The following is a 24,025-nucleotide window of genomic DNA, read 5'->3' on the forward strand; positions in this document are numbered from 1 at the left end:
CTGTACTCAACTTAAAAGCACGCAGTATTACAAATAAAACACATGAACTTGAAGCTTTTGTGCTGGCTTTTAAACCCGATATTGTCGCAGTTACAGAGACATGGTTGCACAAAAACATTTCAGACCGTGAAATTGTGCCGCCGGGCTACACAATTGTAAGAAAAGACAGAGAATCAAAAGGAGGGGGCGTCGCTCTGCTTATGAAAGGTGACATAAAATATTCAGTCATGCCGGACGTTCCAACAGTTGAAGCAGTTTGGTGTAAGATTTATCTGACAAATGGTATCGCACACGTTGGCGTTGTTTATCGGCCACCAAACGCAGAAAACTCGTACCTAGATCCCTTGTTTGATTACATGTTAAAGCATATGTCTGGCAGCAGGATACTAATGGCAGGAGATTTTAACTTTCCAGAAATTGACTGGACCTCTCTGGGTTCAGGAACTGTGGCAAGCTCCATAACGCTTGATTTTTTATTCACATTTAACCTAAGTCAGCTTGTTTCCACGCCCACTCGCATCCAGGGAGCGTCCAGAACAATTCTCGACCTAATATTTGTTACAGACCACTTCCTCCGCGGTACAATTAACATTCATACACATGAAGGCCTTTCTGACCATGAACTGGTGGTGTGCACCTTGCCCTTACCGAATGTCATTCGCTCTCATCGTCCATTTAAAAGTGTACACGTATTTAATAGAGCAGATGACGCAGCCATACTTACATACCTTGCTCACGAATTTCCAGACTTCTATGATCTCTGCACCAATGAACAAACCAGCATAGACGAGGCCTGGCTTCAATTCAAAGCTCATATTGGGCATTGCATTGACAGTTTTGTACCCTCAACAAAAAAGGTTATCCGTAAGCAAAATCCTTGGATCACGCGTGATATAATACATACGAAGCGCAAAATAAAACGGCTACGCAAATCTAACAAGTTACGAGCTGTCCCAGCCTACCAATTGCGGATCCAGGAATTAACAAAGTCACTTAAGAGTAAAATTAAATGCTCGAAAGAACGTTTCTGCAGTAGCACATTAAACAATTTTATCAAAACAGCCCCGTATAAGTTTTGGCATTATATAAATCAACGTCCAAACCCTCATCCGCCGGTATCTCTCCAGGAAGGCAGAGAAAAGGCAAATTCATTCAACCGGTACTTTCAGTCAATTTTTACGCCAGACGACAACCAGCTTCCTGAATGCAGGCCCAGCACTACCGCCCACGTCAAACTGCCAGACGTTCCTATTATATCTGAGAGCGGACTGTTATCGCTTCTGCTGAATCTAGACGAGAAGAAAAGCAACGGACCGGACGGAATCCCAAATGCTTTTCTGAGACGGTATACGGAACCAGTCAGTAAATTTCTTTCTCTTGTATACTCAAAATCACTCCGGGAAGGCCGTTTACCATCAGAATGGAAAATAGCTAAAGTAGTCCCCGTGCACAAGTCAGGCAACTCATCTTCACCGACTAATTATCGTCCCATTTCACTGACCTGCACGTGCTGTAAATTACTGGAGCATATAATACTTAGATACATGACCCAGTTTGTAGAAGAACACAATCTACTTAATTCAAACCAGCATGGGTTTAGATCCGGCCTATCTACCGTTACCCAGCTAATTGAAACCCTTCATGACTTCGCATTAGGCATTAACGACCAGTCACAAATTGATGCTATTTTTTTAGATTTATCAAAAGCCTTTGATCGGGTGTCCCACGTGAAATTGTTATTTAAACTAGAGAACTTATTTGGAGACGGCCCGATTCTTCGCTGGATTAGTGACTATCTTGCAGATCGCTACCAGTTTGTACAGCTTGGTGAATGCGTTTCAGACACGGTTCCTGTTCTATCCGGCGTCCCACAGGGCTCAGTACTTGCTCCGCTTTTATTCCTACTCTATATTAACGACGTAGCCAGGGATATAAATGTCAAAGTTCGCCTATTCGCAGATGATTGCGTGATTTATCAAGAGATTAAAAATTCCAATGACCAAGTAAACCTTAACAACGCCCTGAATCGTGTCTCGCAATGGTGCAATAAATGGCAGATGATTATGAATCCAGACAAAACAGTTTCCATGACAATTACCAAGAAAAAGACACCGTTAAATTTTGAATATCGCCTCAACAACGTCCCACTAATTAAAGTGCAGGAGTATCGGTACTTGGGCGTATCAATAACATCAGATCTTAACTGGTCAACGCACGTTCGAAACGTCACAAAAAAAGCTACGAACAAACTGTTTTTTTCTCAAACGTATGCTGCGTCATTCTGCTCCCTGCACTAAGCAACTCGCGTATGTCACCCTTATTCGTCCAGTTCTTGAATACGCCAACATAGCTTGGTTTCCGTACGTGAAAAACGATGTAACCATGTTAGAAAGCGTGCAGCGCAAGGCTGTTCGTTTCATATTCAACAAGTACCGCCGCACCGATTCCCCAACTGAACTACTACATCTCGCAGGCCTTCCGACGCTGACTAACCGAGCCAAGGTACACCGCTTGAAGTTCCTATTTGAACTGCTTAACAATTCCTTTAAGATTGATCCCTTAGCCTTTGTTAGTATCAACCGTTCTAGAAACACAGGCCACAAACACGCTCTCACAATTCAGGAATTCTCGTGTAAAAACAACGCCTTTCACTACTCCTTTTTTCCTCTCGCAGTGCGCGAGTGGAACAAACTTGATCCAATAATTGCACAACAAAGCTCGCCTGAAAAGTTTACCCAGCTTGTAGAAGAAGCGCTATTGTGGCCAAACGCAGAGTAAAACTATTGTATGATATCTGTGTTATTATTACATTGATCATTTTGCTTTCATTGTTTGGTGCTGCATTACTTGCATGTATTTTATGATCCTAATTTTTACAAATTGTGTACTTACCATTGTTATTTATGTATTTTGAAACACAGTAAGTTTTCTGTGTTGCCTCTTGAATTCCTTGTACATATACTTTGACACGTCCTGTATTAATGTAACCAGTCGATTGTGTCGCTCTCTCTGGTATAATTCTTTGTTAATAATACTGTAAAATTGTTTTTCTGTACCCACCCCTGTTACAATCCCTCTGGGGATTGACAGTATGTTTAAATAAAAAAAAAATTACAGCGCTCTCATCCGTGCTTTGTAAAAACCACCACTCGTTTCGCGCCTTTCGTGCTGCCCAAGACAGAGCTTCGCGTTGTGCTTGCTTCCAAGATAAGCGCCAGTGGGTTCGGGCGGCAGTTGAAAGAAAGAGCGGCTCCCGTTTCTGCGGGGGCAATTGCGCTCTCACGACAATGTCATAAGTTTGAATTTGGGAGCAAGATCCCAACAAGCAAAGGCGCATATAGCAAGCTTGATAACGTCGTGTTATTTACACTGAAAACGGGAGTAATGGTTTTTACAAAGCACGGATGAGAGCGCTGTAATCGCGGCTCATCCGGGCGCACGGAGTGAGCTGTCAGGTGGTATTTTTTAAACTCCGCGGGTTTTCGTTTTTCCCGAATAAAAACGGCCACGCTAAGTCTATCTTGTTAGAAGTGCCTGGGCTGGACAATATTTGAGGAGCTCCACAACTTTCCTCTTAACGCCTGAACGTTTAAAGCTATATTAAAAAGTTAATTTACTTATCTCGACTAATTATTCAAATACGACGAGCGAAAAAAATGGTACTGCAACTTTAGATAAATCCTAACAACATCCACGCGATTTCAGTTCTGAAGAGCGCTTTCGTTTTTTTTTTTAAATCTTGGTCCAGCTTAGCTGGGTCGCCTTGTAAACCAAATGGCTGATGGCGAGAAAGTGGATGCACATACCTGCCGCTAAAAAATTTCGCCCCTTTTGCTGAGAGGTCCAAACAAGGGTTGCTAATGCGTGCGTCATACAACCCTTCTATTTGCCGCGGTCTCATTATTTTCCGCGTTAGCTTTTAGCTGTTGTTTATTATCAATTTTTTTTAGTGAAGTATATAGCCTTACAAGAAAATGTCATAGACATTATGGAAGGTGCAATGACATAGGATAGCTACAAGGGAGCAGCGACTTCGTTATCTTCGCCACCAGAATTTTTATTTTGCGTTTGCTCGGGTTGCCTTTCCTTTACAAGTTTCCTTTTCTTGTTTGTAGCTAGTCTATTTCTGTCGTCCAAGCAATTAAAGAGTTTAGTTGAAAATCTATTTCTGTCGTCCAAGCAATTAAAGAGTTTAGTTGAAAATCAGCCCTCGTGCTTGTGCGCCTTCCTTTTATTCGCTTCTCAGTTCGCACTGTTTATTTCAGAAGTGCAAAGCGCTGCTGCGCTGACTAACATCTTACAGATTTATAAATATTTGGGACAATACAAAGTAACATGCCACCAATTCTGAGGCATATTCTGTTCTGCGAAAGCATTTATAGAAGTGCCTGAACTCGCCTCAGCATGGTCCAACTGACGCGTGAAAAACATGAAAGGCAAGGGCGCTCGTCTACTGAGTCGGGCTACCCTGGTTCGAACCCAATCGTGGCGGCCGCGTTTCGATGGAGGAGAAACGCAAAAACCGCCAGTGTGCTGTGCGATGCCAGTGCACGTTAAAGATCGCCAGGTGGTAGAACTTATTACGGAACCTTTCACTACGACACCTCTTTCTTCCTTTCTTCTCTCACTCCCACCTTCCTCCATTCCCTTACGGCGTGGTTCAGGTGTCCGCCGAGGTATGTGAGACAGTTACCAGCCCATTTCATTTGCTCAAAAATCAATTCAATTCAATTCAGTGCGCTCCATAACACAATACTCACGATCTGAACAACAGCCCGGGGCCCATAGGCCAAGGATTAAGTTATTTTTTTTTTCTCTATCATATGTTTGCTTTTTAAATGGCGCGCGTGTTTTGTTTACTGCCGCTACGACGTTGCCCTTTCGTACTTTGTTTCATATCATGGCCGAGCAATTTGGTGTCTAGTCTCTGCGGGAATGATCGCAAAGATTAGCTGTGCCATGCGGGCGATTCCGCGCCGTCCAGGACCTGACAGGAAAATGTACACCTCTTACCGGGAAAATTCCGAATCATGCATTCGGCCTTTACGCATCCAACAACTGCCGAACTTACAGTGGTAATAATCGTTACCGTGAACACGGGCGCGCCACGTATCTTTGGCAGGTACCAGAGTAAAACTCTTGCGTCGTCTCCTGTAGTACAATGTCACCTGCTGCGCATGCTTCTTGATACCAATGAAAGTGTCTTGATTTCCCCAGTGCATTGTCCCGATGGGGTCGAAACGAATGCTCTCGGCAACGGTCATTACCACCACCCGCGTCGGTAGCGCGCTGCAGAGCACGTTCGTTTAATATACGAAGTTGGCAAAAACAAATGTCTAATAAATTACGGCGGGCCCCTAAGACTACCCACTGGCTTTGAATGTAAAAACATGGTCTCATCGTGAGTTTCGTTGCGAGGTTCATTAAATATTTCGTCTTTTGTAATAGCACACCTACTCATTAGCATACAGTCGTAAGGAAACGGATACAGTAGTTTCATATTTATTCGCTACGAAACATTTCTGTTTTGTGGTTTATGGGCTGCTTGATCGCATCGCAGTCTAAAGGTCTTGGGTTCAATTCCCCGCTCCTTCGAGAAAAGTTTTAATTTTCTTTGCTGATGACGTCACCTGGTTTGTGGACACCATTTGATCTTACAGTCTACTGCTGACGTCACGCGTGACCTTGGTGACGTAATCGGGGTTTTCGGACCACTGCTGGACAACAACGGCGGGTTTTGTTGGCGATGAGCCAAACGTTACTTTCTCATTCATGAACGTGTTGCCTTTTTAGCGTGTCCGCGTGCTTGATTTTCTTAGTGTCATCACTGCTAGGTGTCAATATTTCTTGCTGTGGTGCGCCTTCTCGGTTTGGGGAATAGTCTCTACAGTGAACAAACTGTCGGTGCCGTTTACTCCACGGCAGAGGTAACTGTTAAAACATAGATATGCGCGCTCTACTCAGGGGGCTGTACTGTTCTTCCTGCACGACTACTACGAAGGCGTGAAGCAGCAGGGCAAGCTGTGCTCGAATGGCCTCCAGGACGAAGCGCCCCCGGGCCAACGGGTCACGTCACCTAACTCTACGCAGGTCGTGCAGGTATTGATCGCGAAACGAGAATTGTGCGTAAAAAAAAGAAAAGCTGTCAGAGTATTTGACCTTCAGACAAGTATACGCCGATTCACGCAGACGCCATGCATGTACGCCCTTTGTCAAAAGTAACCGAGCAGCAGGACTTTGCTTCTGAACCGCATAATGGAGCCTCTACGGCACCCCTAAAGACCGGAAGTTGTCAAAACGTGAGGACAAGGGTTCACCTCACTCTACACCAGTTCACAGCTTAAGGGCTGCCATAAGTGCTTCGCTACACGACTAAGAAACAAACCACCTGTGCCGGGTTACTTTTGGCAAAGATGATACATAACGAAACAGGTTATGGGACAAGCGCTGTGTCCCCTCTGTGCCGTTGTTTGTTAGCGCCTGGATTTTTCATAATTAAACAGACCAAAGTGTGTACTCTGCCGCGCTGGAGGAAACATGCGGCAGGTGTGCTTTCAACGGCGCAGTGTTTCTCATTGCTAAGATTTCCCCACCTCGCGTCCATTGAAGTGAGATACTACCAGGCTGGACCAGTCAACGTGGCAATAGATTGCATACACCACCGAGCGCTACCACTTTTTCGACTTATCTACTATTCAAACAATGAGCCCACCCACAGCTGAGAAAAACTGATCCAGAGGATTGGGGTACAAAAGTTGTAGCTCAGAAAGGCGCGCAGAACGAATTCAAAGGAATATCTTACCACATACACTTTCCACACTTGAAAAATTACTTTAAATAGGTTTTGGTTTCTTCGTTCAGAGCTTTGTCATACTGTTCAAGTTTGTTTGTACGATTCTGCTTTTCCCCTCTGTGGACGCATCTCACGTCGGTCACGAGACCACTAGCACGCGCACGCATAAATTTCTGTTGCTACGGTATTAGCCGGCATGTGTCTTTGGCATGTCTATGACATGTGTATTTGTACCGTGGCAAAACTAAGCAACGAAACACTCTACGTCAACTGCTCCATCCACGGCTTAAGTAACTCTCTGGACATTTTGCCGTTTGAACAGTCTTGATCGTACCTCACTGAATGCCTTGTAGAGGACAACTAAAAACGAAATAACCAACAATCAGGAGGGAAGCCTCAGTCCGCCAGCCACGTTTCGACTAGAAGGCTTGCCTTCGTCACGAAAAAAAAGGGGGGGGGGGGGGGGGGGGGGGTCGGCGACAAGCGTACTTGCTCAGACGAAGACAAATCACACTTGTCGAAACATTTCCTAGCAGAATGAGGCTCTTTCTCAACCTTATTTATTTTTTTCGCGTTCCCAACTGTCTCACCCTGCTGACATCTTTTTATCGTCGACTAGACATCAAGGCACAGGTTATTGCAAGTCCTCATATCGTCATGTAGTAGATCATGTTCACAGTGACACCTAATTCCATTATGTTTTTGTAGTGCGATAGCATCAATGCGATATCTGTTGGTGTCATAACCAGAAATGACATCACTTCTTGTATTGTGATGTCACTCTCCAGGAAGCAATGGTAGTGCTCCCCTTTTGTGACGTCCCTTCCCTGCACCAAGTGGGAATGCTCCGGTCTGGTGACGTCACTTCTCTCTCGCCAATGGGAATGCTGCGTTCTGGTGACATCACCTCTCTGAAGCAAAAGGGAGAATCTTATGACTGACGACACACCTAGTCCCATGGGGCTTCCATAGCTATCGCGTTAATATAGACTAATGTGTCAAAGATATAGGCGTAGCATTCCTTTCTGCGAATTTCTGCAGCGATTGTTCTTTGTTTCGTTAATTATACAATTTGTTAATTTAAATCTATTAGGCGTTATGAACGCTAGAAAGAAATTTTCATCTGGGAAGGTCTTGGCTGCCGAGAGTACTGGACACCACCCGTAATGTGTTTTTTTTTTTTTTGAAATCGCATTTTTGTTACATTTTGAAAAAAGCTGGTCTTCCAGAAATACCTGTCTCGCTTAGTGCATTGGAAACGCTTTACAACTTATTTTCATAAAGATTTTCATCATTTTCAAAAAGATTTTCATCTATCTCCACTGCTTATTATTTTTTGGTCGCTTAGCCAATAAACATATCCTTAAAGCCTTCCAGTGAATGCCAGAATGGTACTTCACTTATATTTTCAGTTAATGCAAAACACGGCCAAAGAACTATTTTCTAACACACATTGTGTCTTTTCTTTAGCTCCTGATTTAGCGTTCTTTCAGCACACACATCTGAAAGCGAGTTGGTTTTAGAGGTATCGCAAACATTTTGCTCATTTAGGCGATATTTATGATGTTACTCTCAAGCTTTGCGGTATGCCTGCAGCATTCTCACTGGATGTGTCTAGGCTACGATCAGGTCGCGCCGCGATGATTCGTGTAGGTTTGTGAGTGGCGCCAGGTTGCTTGTATCTTAAACCTTGGTCCCTCTACACTTGGAAACTTGCCACGTTTCCCTCCTTCCTGCCGACTTCCTGCTCCTATCTTCTTGCTCATATTTCTACGAGTGCTCTTGTCAAAGGGTCCAAAACTGTGAGCCTGTGAAAAAAATTAGTTCTGCCATTGTCTTGCTTCTCGATTTTGATTCGAAACTTTGTTTCACTCATCGAGTAATCATTCTTACGATCGCTCGAGCAAGTGGCTAGCTACTGCCCGACGATGCGTCGCGCATGCGCTCAAATTATTACCGTTCTCCGAACCAAAGCAAAAAGTATTGCTAGAAATGTGGTGCGCAAGCTGGCCACACTGGGCCAATCAGAAGTGCGGAAGAAGGAAGAAACAGAGAGCAAGTGCAGAAGCGAGGAGGACGCTGTCAGCACGAACAGAAACACGCCCCTTTTTCTGATAAACAGGTTCTAATAAGTATCGCGCGGTGTTGCAGGCAGTACCGGCGTAATATGCACCAAGCGGCGTGGAAGGAGGCGCGACGCTGGACCGTACCCTGCTGCCCACCTGTACCCGATAGCCCTGCCGCATATAGGCGCCATCTACCAACGTCCCGATCGCTTCTTGCCATGCCCAGTGTGATGCAAAGAAACCTTAGTGAAAGCATGATGTCTGTAATAAGGGAGTAATTACTCATTGGCATCCACCCAAACGCTGCCATACGGCTACAAAGGAAAGCTATACAGCTTTCTCAGAAACTTCGTAGTTAAAGAAAAATTCGTCCTGGTCCGGGGTTCGAACCCGGAACCACCGCCACACCGGAGCAGTCGCTCTACCAATTGAGCTAACCGGGACGGCAAGCTTATGGTAGGGCGAGAGCGAATTGATCAGTAACTCGAAGTGGGAAGAGTGTTGGTCAAATGTTTAGGGGAATCCCCCAAGGTGGAGTAGATTTGTAATAAGGGAGTAATTACTCATTGGCATCCACCCAAACGCTGCCATACGGCTACAAAGGAAAGCTATACAGCTTTCTCAGAAACTTCGTAGTTAAAGAAAAATTCGTCCTGGTCCGGGGTTCGAACCCGGAACCACCGCCACACCGGAGCAGTCGCTCTACCAATTGAGCTAACCGGGACGGCAAGCTTATGGTAGGGCGAGAGCGAATTGATCAGTAACTCGAAGTGGGAAGAGTGTTGGTCAAATGTTTAGGGGAATCCCCCAAGGTGGACCAGGACGAATTTTTCTTTAACTACGAAGTTTCTGAGAAAGCTGTATAGCTTTCCTTTGTAGCCGTATGGCAGCGTTTGGGTGGATGCCAATGAGTAATTACTCCCTTATTACAAATCTACTCCACCTTGGGGGATTCCCCTAAACATTTGACCAACATGATGTCTGTACGTGAATATAACGCGCGTGCTTGAGAGTGCATTTTCTCGGCCGAAAAAAGGAATTGAACGTCGATTGTTCGGTATGCGTTCTAGACAGCTTCTCAATGTCCGTGAAAGCCTTTAATGTCTCATCGTTGTAAGCAGCAGTTGTCGACAGAGAATGTCACGCTTTTCAGTTGGTCGAAACGGTCGTGACGTCACAGTGCGCCAATTTCAAACGCGGCCAATTGTACTTTGGCTAGTAACCATGCAACCAATTGAAGGGACCATATAGTGATGCTCCAAGTAAGTGGGACTGAGCTTAGTTAATTGCTTAATTACCCAATTAGCCTAATTAACTTCTCTAGTCAGGCCATATAAATAAATAAAACCTAGTAAGAAATTGGTCGAGCTCGGGAATCGAACCCCGGTCTTCGGAGTGCGAGACGAGCATGCTATCCACTCCGCCATGCCAGCTCGATGGTTTGGAATGAACAAAGGCACGTCTAGTGAATACGGTGTCTTCGCTCACTGCCATCCTCCTCCCTTCCCTTCCGGCGAGGTTTAGGTGTCCACCGAGATATGACAGAGAAATACATTTCCTTTCCTCAAAAACCAATTTACCGACGAGCGAGGCGTAGAACCGAATGGGCGATGGCGTTCTATGGACTCCCTGGCAGCGTTGCAAGACGCTCTCGCGTTCCACTCTTAGAGGCGAAGCTTAACATCTTAACCACACATCAGTGACCACACTTTAGGTCAAAAAAGTGCACCCCCCCCTCCCTGAATTTTTACGGGTGTCCACCGAGATATGTGAGACAGTTACTGCGTAATTTTCTTTCCTCAAATACAATTTTCATTTTCTTCATTACGGGCCATCTTCGTCTTTCTTCTTTCACTCCCACTTCCTCCGTTCCTCTATGGTGCGGTTCAGGTGTCCACCGAGATAACAGAGATTTACTGCGCCATTTCCTTTCCTCAAAAACCGTTGCGTTGAAACGGCGAGGCATCGCGCCGAACGGGTGGTGGCGTTCCGTGGACTCCCTGGCAGCGCTTCAACACGCTGTCGCGTTCCACTCCTAAAGGCGAAGCTTAAGCTTAAGCTTAATTAGCAGTTAATTAGTATTCAGGCATTAATCAGTAATTAACCATTAATTAGTGATTTGTTATCACTTAGTAATTAGTACTCAATTATATGTGACGCCACCAGTGCCACAGAAGCACTGAAAGTGGTGCGGAAAACGCTTTCGCCTCTACGCACTTTAGACAGTCAAAGTGCCCCCTGAATTTTTTAGTGTGTGTACTTGCATATGATGAAATCCTAGTAATGGCAAGAAAAAAAATCTTTGCCTCTCCCGTAACCGAGAGTAGAGTAAGCATGAAATGTTTACGGGCATAACACATTGGTTGTAGATGGTACTAGTCAAAATCTTGAAATGGGTCTAGTGTTCAACACACCACACCACACTCTTCTTGTTGCGTCGAAGCGATTGCCTGTTATAGTGCGTGCTTACGTAGCAAGCCGCGAACCGTGGCGGCCTTGTTGCTTTCGGGAGCGGCCGCATAATCATGGTGTTGTCGGCAGGGGCGAGCAGTCTTCTGCTGTGGCGTATCACTGGCAAAGCAATCGCTTTCCGCAAAACGCTTCTTAACTCTCCTTTCATCAGGCTCCATTGCTCGTCTTAAGCAGCTAGTAACGTTGTCTGTGACGGTGGCGGCATTGAAATGCAAGACGATGCAGAAGCGTACGCGGACACGACGAGACGCAGGCTTGACAAGAATGTATATGCAGCGCGTTCGAATACTCCGCGAGCGTGTATACTACATGTGCCTGCCAAAGGAGGAAACTTCATGAGCTGAAGGCCCAGCGTCGGTCGTTTACTTGCGTGAGTGTGGGACCGCAGCGCCATCCTTGGGAACGGCGCGGAAGCACGGCCCTCTCTCTTAGAGAGTCTCGGTAAATCTCGTACAGTGCCCGGATGCTTTCGTTTCAGTGCCCGGATGAGTAGAATTCAGTGCCCGGATGTTGGCTCTGGGTCTCGGCGTGACTCCACCACACTGCCGACAACGGGAGCTAAAAGCATTTCATCCTTAATATGGTGACGTCATCAAGACGTCAAAGCGGCCGCATGACGTACACAGAAAGCCGAGCACTGCCACTTGTTTCCAACCAGACCCGAGTGGGCTGGGGTCCAGATAATTAGAATATTGTGGGCTGGGATAAAGTCTTTTAGATATTTAGCCGCCATTTCGTGGATGCGTGAGGCCGCCCACAGGCTCGCCCGCTCCTCTTTACCTCGGGGAGCCGTGGACACCTCATACGAATTCAGCACTAAAGAGGAAACCAATACCTTTAATAGCATCACAGACATTCAGAAAAAGAACAAAAGGATCTATCCTCCTCCGGATAGATCGCTTAGCTCGGCTGAGGCCTATGACTGGAGAAGACTCCAAGCTAGAAACTTCGCATCCCCGCTCTGGAGGAGCTGGACAGGAGGTGACACGAGGGAGGATGCGGAGGTGTGCGAGTTCTGCGGGCATACCGCTACACTCGAACACATACTATGGAGATGCCCCAGTGCCCCAGGATATGGCAGAATCAATAATGCAGAGGAATGGGAGACCATACTCAGAAGTGCCGACCTTAGCATACAACGATACGCTACCCGCCTGGCAGCAGAAGCTGCGCGACTATACCGTTGCTAGTCTTCCAGCTGCGACGCTGCCCCTCCCCGGACGCCTGCGTGCGGACCCGGAGGGGCACGGGTCTTCTTCTGGCGGAAATAAAGTTTCTTCACTCACTCACTGCCACTTGTTGTTATTGTTGTTGCGACTGAGAGAACAATGAAAAGGAAAGTGCACGGGCCTGGACCGAATGGCTCAAGTCGAGCCACCACCGCTACCACGTGCAGATAGAAGAGAGTTGAAATATAAGAGGAAAGAGAAAGAGAGAAAAGGCGCGCGTCACAACAGCCGCGTCCGCCGAAGCGGACGCCGGCTTAAAAAACAGATAAGCGGCCCACCGCTACTTCGTTTGACTATATATACTCGCCACCGGACCTCCATTTTGCGCCAGCTTTCGAGCCAGCGTTCGTACCAAAATTGTGACGCAACTCTTTGTCATACAGCGTTGTGGGTAGTGTCATCCGATTTCTCGTTGCTCACATGTGCTAGTCAAGTTCGAGGCTAGCTTGGGACAAGTACTCGAACCGACGAAAATATGCACCTTCATTTGTATGCCTTTCCACGGACTTTACCCCTTCCCCTAAGGCGGGGTTGAGGTGGCTATCGAGAACTGACACAGTTACTGCGTCATTTCCTTTCCTCAGGAAACAATTTTCGTATCAAAATTATGATGCAACCATTCGTCGTACAGTGTTCCGTGTGGTGTCACACACGCGTGCGTGTGTGCGGTTGTTTGTGGTGGGGGGTGGGGTGTCAATGCAGTCAGGGACTGCAATGCTTTCGCATTCCGCCACGTAATCCGCTTTAAATGTCCCTGCCAATTTTTTTCGTAAACAGCAAGAACCCACGTTTATCCGACTTCCCACTTGCGACACAAGTATTCGGCAGAGCAGAAACCACCAGTCATACTGTAGAAAAGAAAGACCCCCAAAACTCACGTGCAACTCGCAGCATTCCAAATGGCTCATGCGCCGCGTCAGCAGCAGAAACTCCGGTGCAGCTGAATGTGGACAAACTGAACGAAGGCATAGAGCAGCTCTGGCTTTCGAGGCATCTCTTCCCAACACACAGACTGTTCATTTCACGAGCGTTCCACAACCGACATAGCGATGGTAAGGGATACCGGGAAGGGGCAGATTTAGCAACGTCAGCATTGTTTACGAGTGCCGAGCGACCAGCCCAACCAAGGGCGACATATGCCAAGGGACCAGTCCGAACACACATGACGAAGGTGGAGTGATCAGGCCGGCCATGGAGGACGAAGGCAGATCGGCCAGTCCAACCATGGCCGACGAATTCGAAGCGACCAGCCAGAACAGCAGCGCCAGGATGTCAGGTTCATCGCTTGCTGATCAGCAGAATCTGGGATCGGGATGCAACGCCCGGGGCTTCCAGTGCCTGAATCAGCTGCGCTGCACAGAATTATACGACGGTATGCGAAACGCACTGCTTACGGCGCGGCCGGGAATGATGCCAGCATTACCGCGTTCTTCCTTCATTATTATCAGCCCAGGGGCTTCCAGAGGAAGCCTGTTGCGGTCAGGTAATGCGCTGCCCTAACGAATGCCGAAGGGAGCCTGCAAATATAGACAGCCAGGATGCTGAGACACTTGCGACCAAGTGGAGGCAAAACCGTGTTGACTGACCGCAGGCTGTGTGAATTAGGGAACAAGTCGAGAGCCTTGTTTCAAAAAATTCCGAATAGAAAAGGAGGCCGATGATGTGAAGCGCATGATGGATGCGCTGCAAAAGAAAAACCAGCTCAGTCAACAGTGCGCGAACCTGTACCGTCACATTCACTCAGTACTAACCTGTGCAATTTACTTTGCATCCTCCTTTCAGTCGAAACAATAACAACGTGCACCGACATCGCACAGCGCATAATATTAGTGCACGTTAATGATACAAAAATACACTTGAAGCCGCCATCACTAAGCATACAGAAATGATTATCAGTCAGGTAACCACCACCATACTACAACAAATTCTACAAATAATTGTTTAAATGTCTTCACATATCCCAGCCAGCAACCCCATAGCAACTCCCATCCTTCGCCTGCCCACCCTCCAGCATGGCCCAGTTGACGGGCAATAATCTTCCAGTTAGGCATCCTACAATGAAACAGCAGGGGGTTTCATGCACTCTTCCAACCCCTCAGTTTCTATCCTACTTCCGCCCCGTTTCCCCAGAGTGCACTCTCTGCGGATAACAGCACGCCAACCAGTTCCATAACTCTACGTCTGCCCTGCCGATCCTTCCCCTCAAAGACAGCCCGTCATCGAAACGTGCCAGGAATGGGAGGCTCTGCTTGCGTCGCCGGACCTGGACACGCAACTTCGCTGTGTGAGCCAGGCTGCGTGTGCCATCGCCCTATGTGGCCTGGATACATGCGCGTAATGTGAGAGCTGCGCGGCGGCCATGAGACCCTGAATGGTCCCAATTCGCTTGCTTAATAAACTTTTCCATCCATCCCAGGTGGTAGAAATTATTCCGGAGACCTCCAGTTCCATCTGGCAGTTCCCAGATGAGCAGTTCCCAGATGGCAGTTCATGGCTGAGAGTTTGCTCGACAAATGAACGCGGCGGCATATTGCAGCAGTGCCGCGTGTCTGTCAAAACGTTGTCAGCGGTAATGCATGCAGCCCACATCTCTCTCTCATCCCCTCACGTACCTATAAGCGCGATTCAGACGTCCACTGATCCTGAGAGCCAGTTATGCGCACTTCGTTTTCTTAAAATCCTAAGAGTCAACGTCAACGCCAACGCCAGAGAACGCAGTGTTTTGCAACGTTGTCAATGCCAACGCAAGCAGCGCACATCTCTCACTACCGCCACGTAGCTTGAAGAACGACTTAGGTGTCCACTGTTCCAATATGGCAGTTATGCGCGTACCCTCTGCTTTCGAAGCTTAAGGTCATTTGAAGGGAAGCGAAGAAAGCCCGAGGTCCTGTAGTGGAGCTTACGCTTCGAAAAGTTCAGACTTAGATGAAACGAACCCGCCGGGGTGGCTCAGTGTCTGAGTTTTTCTGCTGAACCGGAGTACTCGCGTTCGAACCCGACCACGTACGGCCGCGTTTCGATGAAGGCGAAACGCAAAAGGCGCCCGTGTGCTATGCGTAGTCAAAGCTCGTTAAAGGTGCCCAGGTGGTCGAAATTATTCCGGAGCCCTGCACCACAGCTGCACCTCTTATTATAAGGAGAAAGGTTTATGGGGGTTTAACGTCCCAAAGCGACTCAGGATATATGAGGGACGCCGTAGTGAAGGGCTCCGGAAATTTCGACCACCTGGGGTTCTTTAACGTGCACTGACATCGCACAGTACACGGCCTTTTGAATGTCGCCTCCATTGAAATTCAGCCGCCGCGGCCGTTTAAGGCGAAAGCCTTTAATGCCTCATACTGTCGTTAGCAGCCGAGTCGGCAAATTTGTCCGCGTTTCGGCGTGGCTACTTAAAAAGAAACTGCGTCGAGGCTGGGAATCGAACCAGGGCCTTTGGCATTTGAGGCGGAGACGCTACACACCGCCACGAATGCTCAGGGTTTGAGCATGAATAAAGGCGCATCTAGAGAATGCATGGCGCTCATAAATGAAATTTAAGGTATGTAAAAAATGAGAAGAAAAAATAAAAAAAAAACACAACAAAAGAAACAAAAATGAAAAATAACAAAATAAAATATGAGAAGTAAAAAATAACAACAAACAGGAAAAAAAAACAAAATGAAATATGAGAAATAAAAAACTAAAAATAAGGAAAGAAAGAGAAATAACAATATAAAAATAAAAAGTAAAAAAAAACTGCGCCGGGAAACGCTTTCGCCTTGCAGCACTTCAGAGAGCCAACGTTCCCCCTGAATTTTTTTATTCTTTCCCTCCCTCCTGCTTGTCCTGTTTCTTTTTGGTCTTTCTGCTTTCTCATGAAGATTCTCTTCCCCAGCATTCTGCTATCTCTATTTATTACTTAATTTATCTATTTATTTTTCCCGAGAAAACAAAACCAAACAAACAAAACTCTCGATGCCCCCCTCTTCTTGGCTGATCCCCCTGTGTGGGTATGCGCCAGTCTATGAGGTGAACAACAACAACAACAACACTCCCTCCTTTGTCTCTTCCCTTACGGCGCGGTTCGGGGGTCCATTGAGATATATGAGACAGTTACTGCGTCATTTCCTTTCCTCAAAGCCAATTTTTATTTTTACGCTTTTTTTTTTCAGATGCAACGCTCTGCGTTCTGGAGAGTGCCACGCGACGCACAAGCACCAGGAACGCAGACCACCGCGGACGCTCCTCAGTTCGCCCTCCCGAGAATCGTTGATTAGAACGATGTTTGGCGACCCAGACTTCCCAGTCAGGGTAAGGAATACCAACGGGCCTGGCTATGACAGGTTGAGGACTTCGAACGGCTGCAGGACCACGACCTCCAGCTGCACAAACCAGGAAGCCATTGAGGGTGGCATCGAAAGTTTCGTGCGGTCGACCCAGCGCCCGGGCTTCCTGCGCCTGAATCTTCCTACGGCTACATGGCATTCTGCGCCTGAGCTTTCTGTGCCTGGGCTTGGTTGCAGTGGACATCCTCCGCCTCAAGAGGAAGGCGTACGACATCGACATGCTGAGGCACGGGAAAGGGCTGTTCTCCGATGCAGTCAACAGCGCTGCGGCTATGTCCGAACCGAGCCGGAACCGAGCAGTCCCAGCCTGGACACAGTGAGCAGGTATGCCCCATGCGAAGAGGCAGGGCGCGAACGCAGTCCTGATGGTTTTGTCTGCGGCAGTAGCTGAAAGTCTCTCGTTACTTGTCGGGAGTAAAGTAGAAGCATCGTTTCTGAGGCCGCGGTTTTGATTTGTGTGTCTGGCTCGGAGGCGCGTGAGAAATTCGCGTTTGTGAACGACATAGGTTCGACTCCGCGATGTGGCGAGCGCTCTCTTTCCAGTTGCTTCCTACTTCTAGCAACTTTGTATGCAGCCCCTGTACAATGAAAGTGGAGTTGCCTTGATGTTCATTGTCAATACCTACTGCTCAAAGTAAACTGTAGGTTAGGTTAGGTTAGGTTAGGTTAGGTTAGGTTAGGTTAGGTTAGGTTAGGTTAGGTTAGGTTAGGTTAGGTTAGGTTAGGTTAGGTTAGGTTAGGTTAGGTTAGGTTAGGTTAGGTTGGTTAGGTTGGTTAGGTTAGGTTGCGTTGCGTTGCCTCATATGTGAGACATTGGGGCGACACGAGACGTGTCGATGAGCAGTTGTTCAGTTTTTATCTAGCATTTTCACTCTTCCTGATCTGCTTTTGCATGTGGGGCATGCTTTTTATTCTCCAAAACCCTTCAGTTCATCTTTGTGTAACAGTGTAAGCGTTATTTCTTATGGTTCCTCGATACAGCGTTCCTTAAGGGATCTCCATGGAGGCAACCTATTATGGTTTATTATAAGAGTGCTGTCTTCGATTAGAAAACAGCATTACCTATAATCCATGGGCACTGGTGAAAATTATGCGCCTGTCATAATAGAATTGTACTGTGCAAATCCAGAGGAGGACACAAGGAAGACACATGGAACACACGAGCGCTCGTGTGCTCCATATGTCTTCCTTGTGTCTTCGCCTGCATTTGCGCTGCAGATTTCCATCCTGAATCACCAATGCGCAGCATGCCACCCTTGAGGCTGTGAACCTCTCACTGCGTTCAGTCTGTTGTCCAACAAGTACCTTTAGCCCTTAAACGTGCAGTTTATAATAGTACAAAATTATAAGTGTAAAATGATTTTGCGCTGTTTTCTTGCATTTATTTTTCAGGGTACTGGGGGCGTGAGAGTTATCTCTCGCCGAGCGAACACCCGTGACTAAGGCTGCCTTCATTATGGCCAAATTCCGAAGCAGTTTACCTAATGCGCCCATCCTCCTGAGGACGTATTTCGCAGAATAATTATGTTATATTTTTGAATAAACGAATTGCTCAAACTTTCGCCTATGTGCCTTTTTTATATTTCTTGTGCTTTCTGTCTATTCCGCCATACATAAATTGGTTTTTGAAGGAACGAAATGGTTCAGTATCAGTCCCACATAGCTCGGTGGACACCTGATTCGCACCGTAAGGGAAGGGATGATGGTAGGGGAGAAAGAAGTGAAAGGTGCTGTAGTGGAGGTCTCCGGAACAATTTCGAGAGAGAGAGAAAAACCTTTATTTACACAGGAATTCGGGCCGCGCCCCAGGGTCCCCGCAACACCCCACTGCACTCAAGTGTTTATGTTCCTGAGGTCCATAACACTGGCAGTACGGCCGGTGGCGATGGTCTGCACCGCCGGGTCCTCCGAGCGCATCAGGGTCTCCCAGTCCTCCCAGGTCTTGGGGTTCTCTAGGTCCCGCGGGGGAGGTTCCGCCGGGCAGAGGGAAATGACGTGGAGGGAAGAGGCGAAGGGTTCTGGGCATATAGCGCATACCGGAGTGGGGAAGGAGGGTTGATAGTGGGCTAGGTTAAGGGGTGAAGGGAGAGTGTGTGTCTATAGTCTGCGCCAGAGAGTTGCGTGTTTGGTATCTAGGGAGGGGTGGGGCGGTGGGTAGAGCTGGCGTGACGCTCTGTATGCCTGGGTCAGATCACTGAATGAGTGCATGCGCTCCTTCATGAATCCCCGATCAGACGCCACCTGAGCCCGGTTTAAAGAACCTCGGGCTAAAAGGTTGGCGGCCTCGTTTCCGGGATTCCCGGAGAGCGCAGGCACCAATATCAGCTCCACATGGCGGGGCGGGGGTGCATCGGGTGAGTCCAGTATGTCAAAAGCAGGGACATGAACTCGGCCTCGAGCAAAATTTTGTATCGCAGTTTTAGAGTCATTTAAAATATACCGGGCTTCCGTGCGAGTGATAGCAAATGCAATGGCGGCTTCCTCTGCAGCCTCTGGGGACGTGTCTGGAGGGAGAGGTAGTGTGAGGAGGGTGGACGAAGAGGAGTCCACCACACCTGCTGTCGACTAACTGCGGATCTTTATAACCGGCACTGACATCGTACAGCACACAGGCGCATTTTGCGTTCCTCCTGCATCGAAACGCAGCCGCCGCGGTCGGGTTCGAACCCCTATCTCCGGCTCGGTAGACGAGTGCCTTAACTAAGCCACCGCGTCGGTGTCTGCTGAACATGATGTGCGTATTTAAAACTGGCAACGACTTTGCTTCAGTGCACTGTAAACCGGGCATGGTAAATGCTAGCCACATATTAGCCTTTAGTTCTATTAAAAAAATTTCCCGATGATTACGTTCACGCCTTATGCGAAATTTGAGCGCAGTTCATAAGCTGTATCAACTTTGAGATATATTGAGGCAAATAATTCGAGCAAGATCTGTATGTCCAATTAAAGACAACCTATTTTTCACAAATATTCCTTCTTCAAGAAACACTCCACTAACATGTCGAGATTCTCCTGAAGGAAGCTTTGTGGTCGGAGAAATGGATATATGCTTGTCTTGCTGAACCAATGCCTGGTTCTCAGAGAAGAGGGATAAGCAAGTATTTTACAAAGTTGGCACAGCTGTTGGAGGTGTTACGAGCGAGAAGAATGGGATATCCTCCCAGTTTTGTCAAGAAATTCCTGTTTTTCTTTGTATGCACATTAAATTCCCCACCCACCCTGCCAGCCTGGCAGGTGCCAGTTAATCGTTAATCGCGAGAGTTTCCTCACCGTTGTCAGCACTTACGCATTCAGCCCACATATCTCGCTCTCATCATCCCATATACCTAAAAGCGAGATTCAGGCGTGCAATGACCCAAGGATCCAGTATGCTCACTTCCTTTCTTTAAAAGGATCGGAGTGCAAAACGTTGTGAACGCCAACGCCGATGAGCACAAGAAACGCCGATAACCTATGGCTTAGCGCCGCATTTCTGGCACAACTTGTCACTGCCTGGAGCCCACATCTCTCTTTCACCCCACGTACCTATAAGCATGATTCAGGCGTCCATTGACCCTGGGAGCCAGTTATGCTACATCCTTCCCTTAAAATCCCCGGAGTCTAAAACGTCAACGCCAACGCCAATGTACGCAGTGAACGCCTACGGCCTATGGCTCGAGTGCCGCGGTTCTGTCACCACGTTGTCAGTGCCAACGCAGGCAGCGCACACTTGTCACTAGCGCCACGTAGCTTGAAGCACGACTGAGGTGCACTGTTCCAAGGTGGCAGTTAAGCACCTTTCCTGTGCTTTCGAAGCTTAAGGTCATTTGAAGGGTAGCGAAGAAAGACCGAGGTCCCGTAGTAGAGCTTTCGCTTCGAAAAGCTCAAACTCAGAGGCAACGAAACCGCCGAGGTGGCTCAGTGGCTAAGCCGTTCGTCTGCCGAACCGGAGTAAACGCGTTCGAACCCGACCGCGTGCGGCCGCGTTTCGATGGAGGCGAAACGCAAGAGGCGCGCGTGTGCTGTGCAATGTCAGTGCACTTTAAAGATATCCAGGTGGTCGAAATTATTCCGGAATCCTTAGGAACATAAACACTTGAGTGCACATAAACACTTGGGCGCGCGAGCGTCCAACTGCAGGCACAAATAAAGTTTACTCCAATCCAATCCAATGGGGCGTGCCCCGAATTCCTGTTGAAATAAAGTTTTTTCTCTCTCTCTCGCCACCACAGCTGCACCTCTTTCTTCTTTTCTTCTCTCACTCTCTCCTTTATCTCTCCCCTTACGGCGCGGTTCGGGTGTGCACTCAGATATGTGAGACAGTTACGGCGCCATTTCCTTTCCTCAAATCCAATTGTTATTTTCATGCTTTTTTTTTCAAACGCAATGCTCTGCGTTCTGGAGCGTGCCACGCGACGCACAAGCACCAGCAACGCAGACGACCGCGGACGCTCCTCAGTTCGCCCTCCCGAGAACCGTTGATTAGAACGATGTTTGACGACACCGACTGCACAGTCAGGTTAAGGAATAACAACGGGCCTGGCTGTGACAGGTCGAGGACTTCGAACAGCTGCAGGACCACCACCTCCAGCTGCTCACGCCAGGAAGCCATTCAGGATGGCATCGAAAGCTTCGTGCTGCCGACCCAGCGCCCGGGCTTCCAGCGCCTGAATCTTCCTACGGCTACATGGCATTCTGCGCCTGAGCTTTCTGTGCCTGGGCTTGGTTGCAGTGGACATCCTCCGCCTCAAGAGGAAGGCTCGCAACATGCGGATGCACGGGAAAGAATTGTGCTCCGATGCAGTCACCAGCGCTGCGGCTATGTCCACCGGAACCGAGCAGTCCCAGCCTGGACACAGTGAGCAGGTATGCCGCATGCAAACGGGCACGGCCTGAACGCAGACCTGATGGCATTTTGTGCGGCAGTAGCTGAAACTCTCTCGTTACTTGTCGGGAGTAAAGTAGAAGCGTCGTTTGTGAGGCCGCGGTTTTCAGATTTGTGCGTCTGGTTGGGAGACGCGTGAGAAATTCGCGTTTCTGAACGACATAGATTCGACTCCATGATGAATATGCGGTGATCGTTTCTATTCCTGTGAATACAACGCAGGAGAAGCTGGCTTTGGCGAGTGCTCTCTCTCCTGCTGCTTCCTAGCTGCACCAACTTTATACGCGGCGCCTCTACAGTTTTGCACCATTGCGTTACCTTTTTTGTGAGACTTTGGGGCGAGACGAGCCGTGTCGATGAACAGCAGCTTAATTTTTATCTAGCGTTTTCACTCATCCTGATCTGCATTCCTATGCGGGGCACGCTTTTTATTATCTAACATCCTTCAGTTCGTCTTTGTGTAAGCGTTATTCGTTTGGGTTCCTCGATACAGCGTTCCGCCGCCGCGGTGGCTCAGCGGTTATGGTGCTCGGCTGCTGACCCAAAAGACGCGGGTTCGATCCCGGCCGCGGCGGCTAGAATTTCTTTGGAGGAGAAATTCTAGAGGCCCGTGTACTGTGCGATGTCAGTGCACGTTAAAGAACCCCAGGTGGTCGAAATTTCCGGAGCCCTCCACTACGGCGTCTCTCATAGCCTTAGTCGCTTTGGGACGTTAAACCCCATAAAACCAATAAACCGATACAGCGTTCCTTAAAGGTGCACTGAAGAGGAATCTGAACTCGACTTTTGGCCCCTGGAACTCAATCTACACGTTCCGAGCATTCTTAGAAACTTCGATTTATTGCCCTGTGTGGCCGATTTTCCTAATTAAATTGAATTAACGGCCGGCTCCCTCTTTTTCTTTTTAAATTCTCCCTCGTACGGTGGGCGGAGTCGACCAACGCGGGGAGTGCCTTTCACCCAGTCCCAGGGCGGCTTGCCGCTCTGCCATCGGCGGAGTAATACGTAGTAGTCCGTAGAAGCAAATAGTTTGCGCGTATTTTTATTTCTGCGGGCTTATTTTGCGATTATATTATCTGCAAATGAAACTATTTATTCACGCAAACCTAAAAACAAAATGAAGCGAAAGCAAAGCCTCCACGGAGCTGGCTGAAGGGCACTCCACGCGTTGGTCGACTCTGCCCACCGTACGAGGGAGAATTAAAAAGAAAGGCGGGAGCCGACGTTAATTCGATTTAATTAATGAAATCGGCCACACAGGGCAGTAAGTCGCAGTTTCTAAGAATGCTAGGAACGTGTAGAACAAGTTCCCGCGGCAAAAAGAGGAGTTCAGATTCCTCTTCAGTGCACCTTTAAGGAATCTCCATGGAGGCAACCTATTCCCTGCTGAAAAAAAGTTCTATGATGCAATTACCTCATAGATCATTTATCATAGAATATCATACAATCTGTATGATATGTCATACAATTCGTATGATAAATCATACAGATTGTATGACATGTCATCCAGATTGTATGATATTCTATGATGAATGATCTATGAGGCTATTGCATCATAGAACTGTTTTTCAGCAGGGTTATGCGTTATTAAAGAGCGCTGTCTTCGATTAGAGAACTGCACTGCCTATAATCCTTGGGTAGTGCTGAAAATTATGAGCCTGTCATTGTCTCATTGCGTCCTGTGCGTTCTTCTACGATTACCTTTAGCCCTGAAATGTGCATTTTTTAATAGTCTAAACTTTTAAGTGCCACATGATCGTGAGCTGTTGTCTTCTGTTTATTTTTCAGGGTACTGGGGCCGTTCGAGCTGTCACTCGCCGGGCCAACAAGAGGTGACCACCTATGGTGAAGGCTGCTTTAACCAGGGCAGAATTCCAAAACCCTTGACGTGCGGGCGCCCACCCTCCTGACGACTTATTTGGCAAGAATAATTACGTTATAATCATGAATAAACGCATTGCTCACACTTTAACCTATGTGCCTTTTTTATATTTCTTCTGCTTTCTGTCCATTGTGCCAAACATGACGGGCGCATTTAAAATTGGCGCCGACTTGAGTGCTTCAGTACACTGTAAACAATACCTGGAAAATGCTGGCCGCATAATAGTTTTAAAGCGAAAGCTTTACTACTTGCACTTTTAATCCTTTGCGTGCGACGGCGGTGCACATGAAATGACCTTTCGCATGACCTCTGTGTGACGTCACGCCGAAGAGCTGGGCGACCATCTCGCGCCGTCTTCGAGTAGTGGCGGTGCCACCACCGGCGGCCTTAGATT

The 24,025-nt window shown here is 47.7% G+C and overlaps 1 protein-coding gene and 1 long non-coding RNA gene across 2 annotated transcripts; both read left to right on the forward strand.

The window, feature by feature from the left end:
• Nucleotides 1-5,968: 5,968 nt before the first annotated feature.
• On the forward strand, nt 5,969-18,442 carry LOC149363757 (uncharacterized). The gene is made up of 3 exons (XM_089569983.1): nt 5,969-6,099; nt 16,712-17,209; nt 18,278-18,442. The coding sequence occupies exons 1-3, from the start codon at nt 6,032-6,034 to the stop codon at nt 18,291-18,293; spliced, it is 582 nt and encodes a 193-aa protein (XP_089426109.1). The 5' UTR covers nt 5,969-6,031; the 3' UTR covers nt 18,294-18,442.
• A 2,600-nt stretch (nt 18,443-21,042) lies between these two features.
• LOC149363758 (uncharacterized) lies at nt 21,043-23,721 on the forward strand. Its single transcript, XR_016288583.1, has 2 exons — nt 21,043-21,730; nt 23,538-23,721. It is a non-coding gene; the product is annotated as an uncharacterized LOC149363758 (long non-coding RNA).
• The last annotated feature ends 304 nt before the right edge of the window (nt 23,722-24,025 follow it).

The sequence above is a fragment of the Amblyomma mixtum genome, chromosome 2, assembly GCF_055824585.1.
Source record: "Amblyomma mixtum isolate Tamu chromosome 2, ASM5582458v1, whole genome shotgun sequence".
NCBI classification, from domain to species: Eukaryota; Metazoa; Arthropoda; class Arachnida; order Ixodida; family Ixodidae; genus Amblyomma; species Amblyomma mixtum.

What these genes read in the sequence shown, in the direction of transcription:
- LOC149363757 (XM_089569983.1), top strand. Translation starts at nt 6,032, where the DNA reads ATGGCCTCCAGGACGAAGCGCCCCCGGGCCAACGGGTCACGTCACCTA. An exon ending in ACTCTACGCAGGTCGTGCAG is followed by an intron (nt 6,100 to 16,711) that starts GTATTGATCGCG and finishes TTTTTTTTTCAG; the next exon opens with ATGCAACGCTCTGCGTTCTG.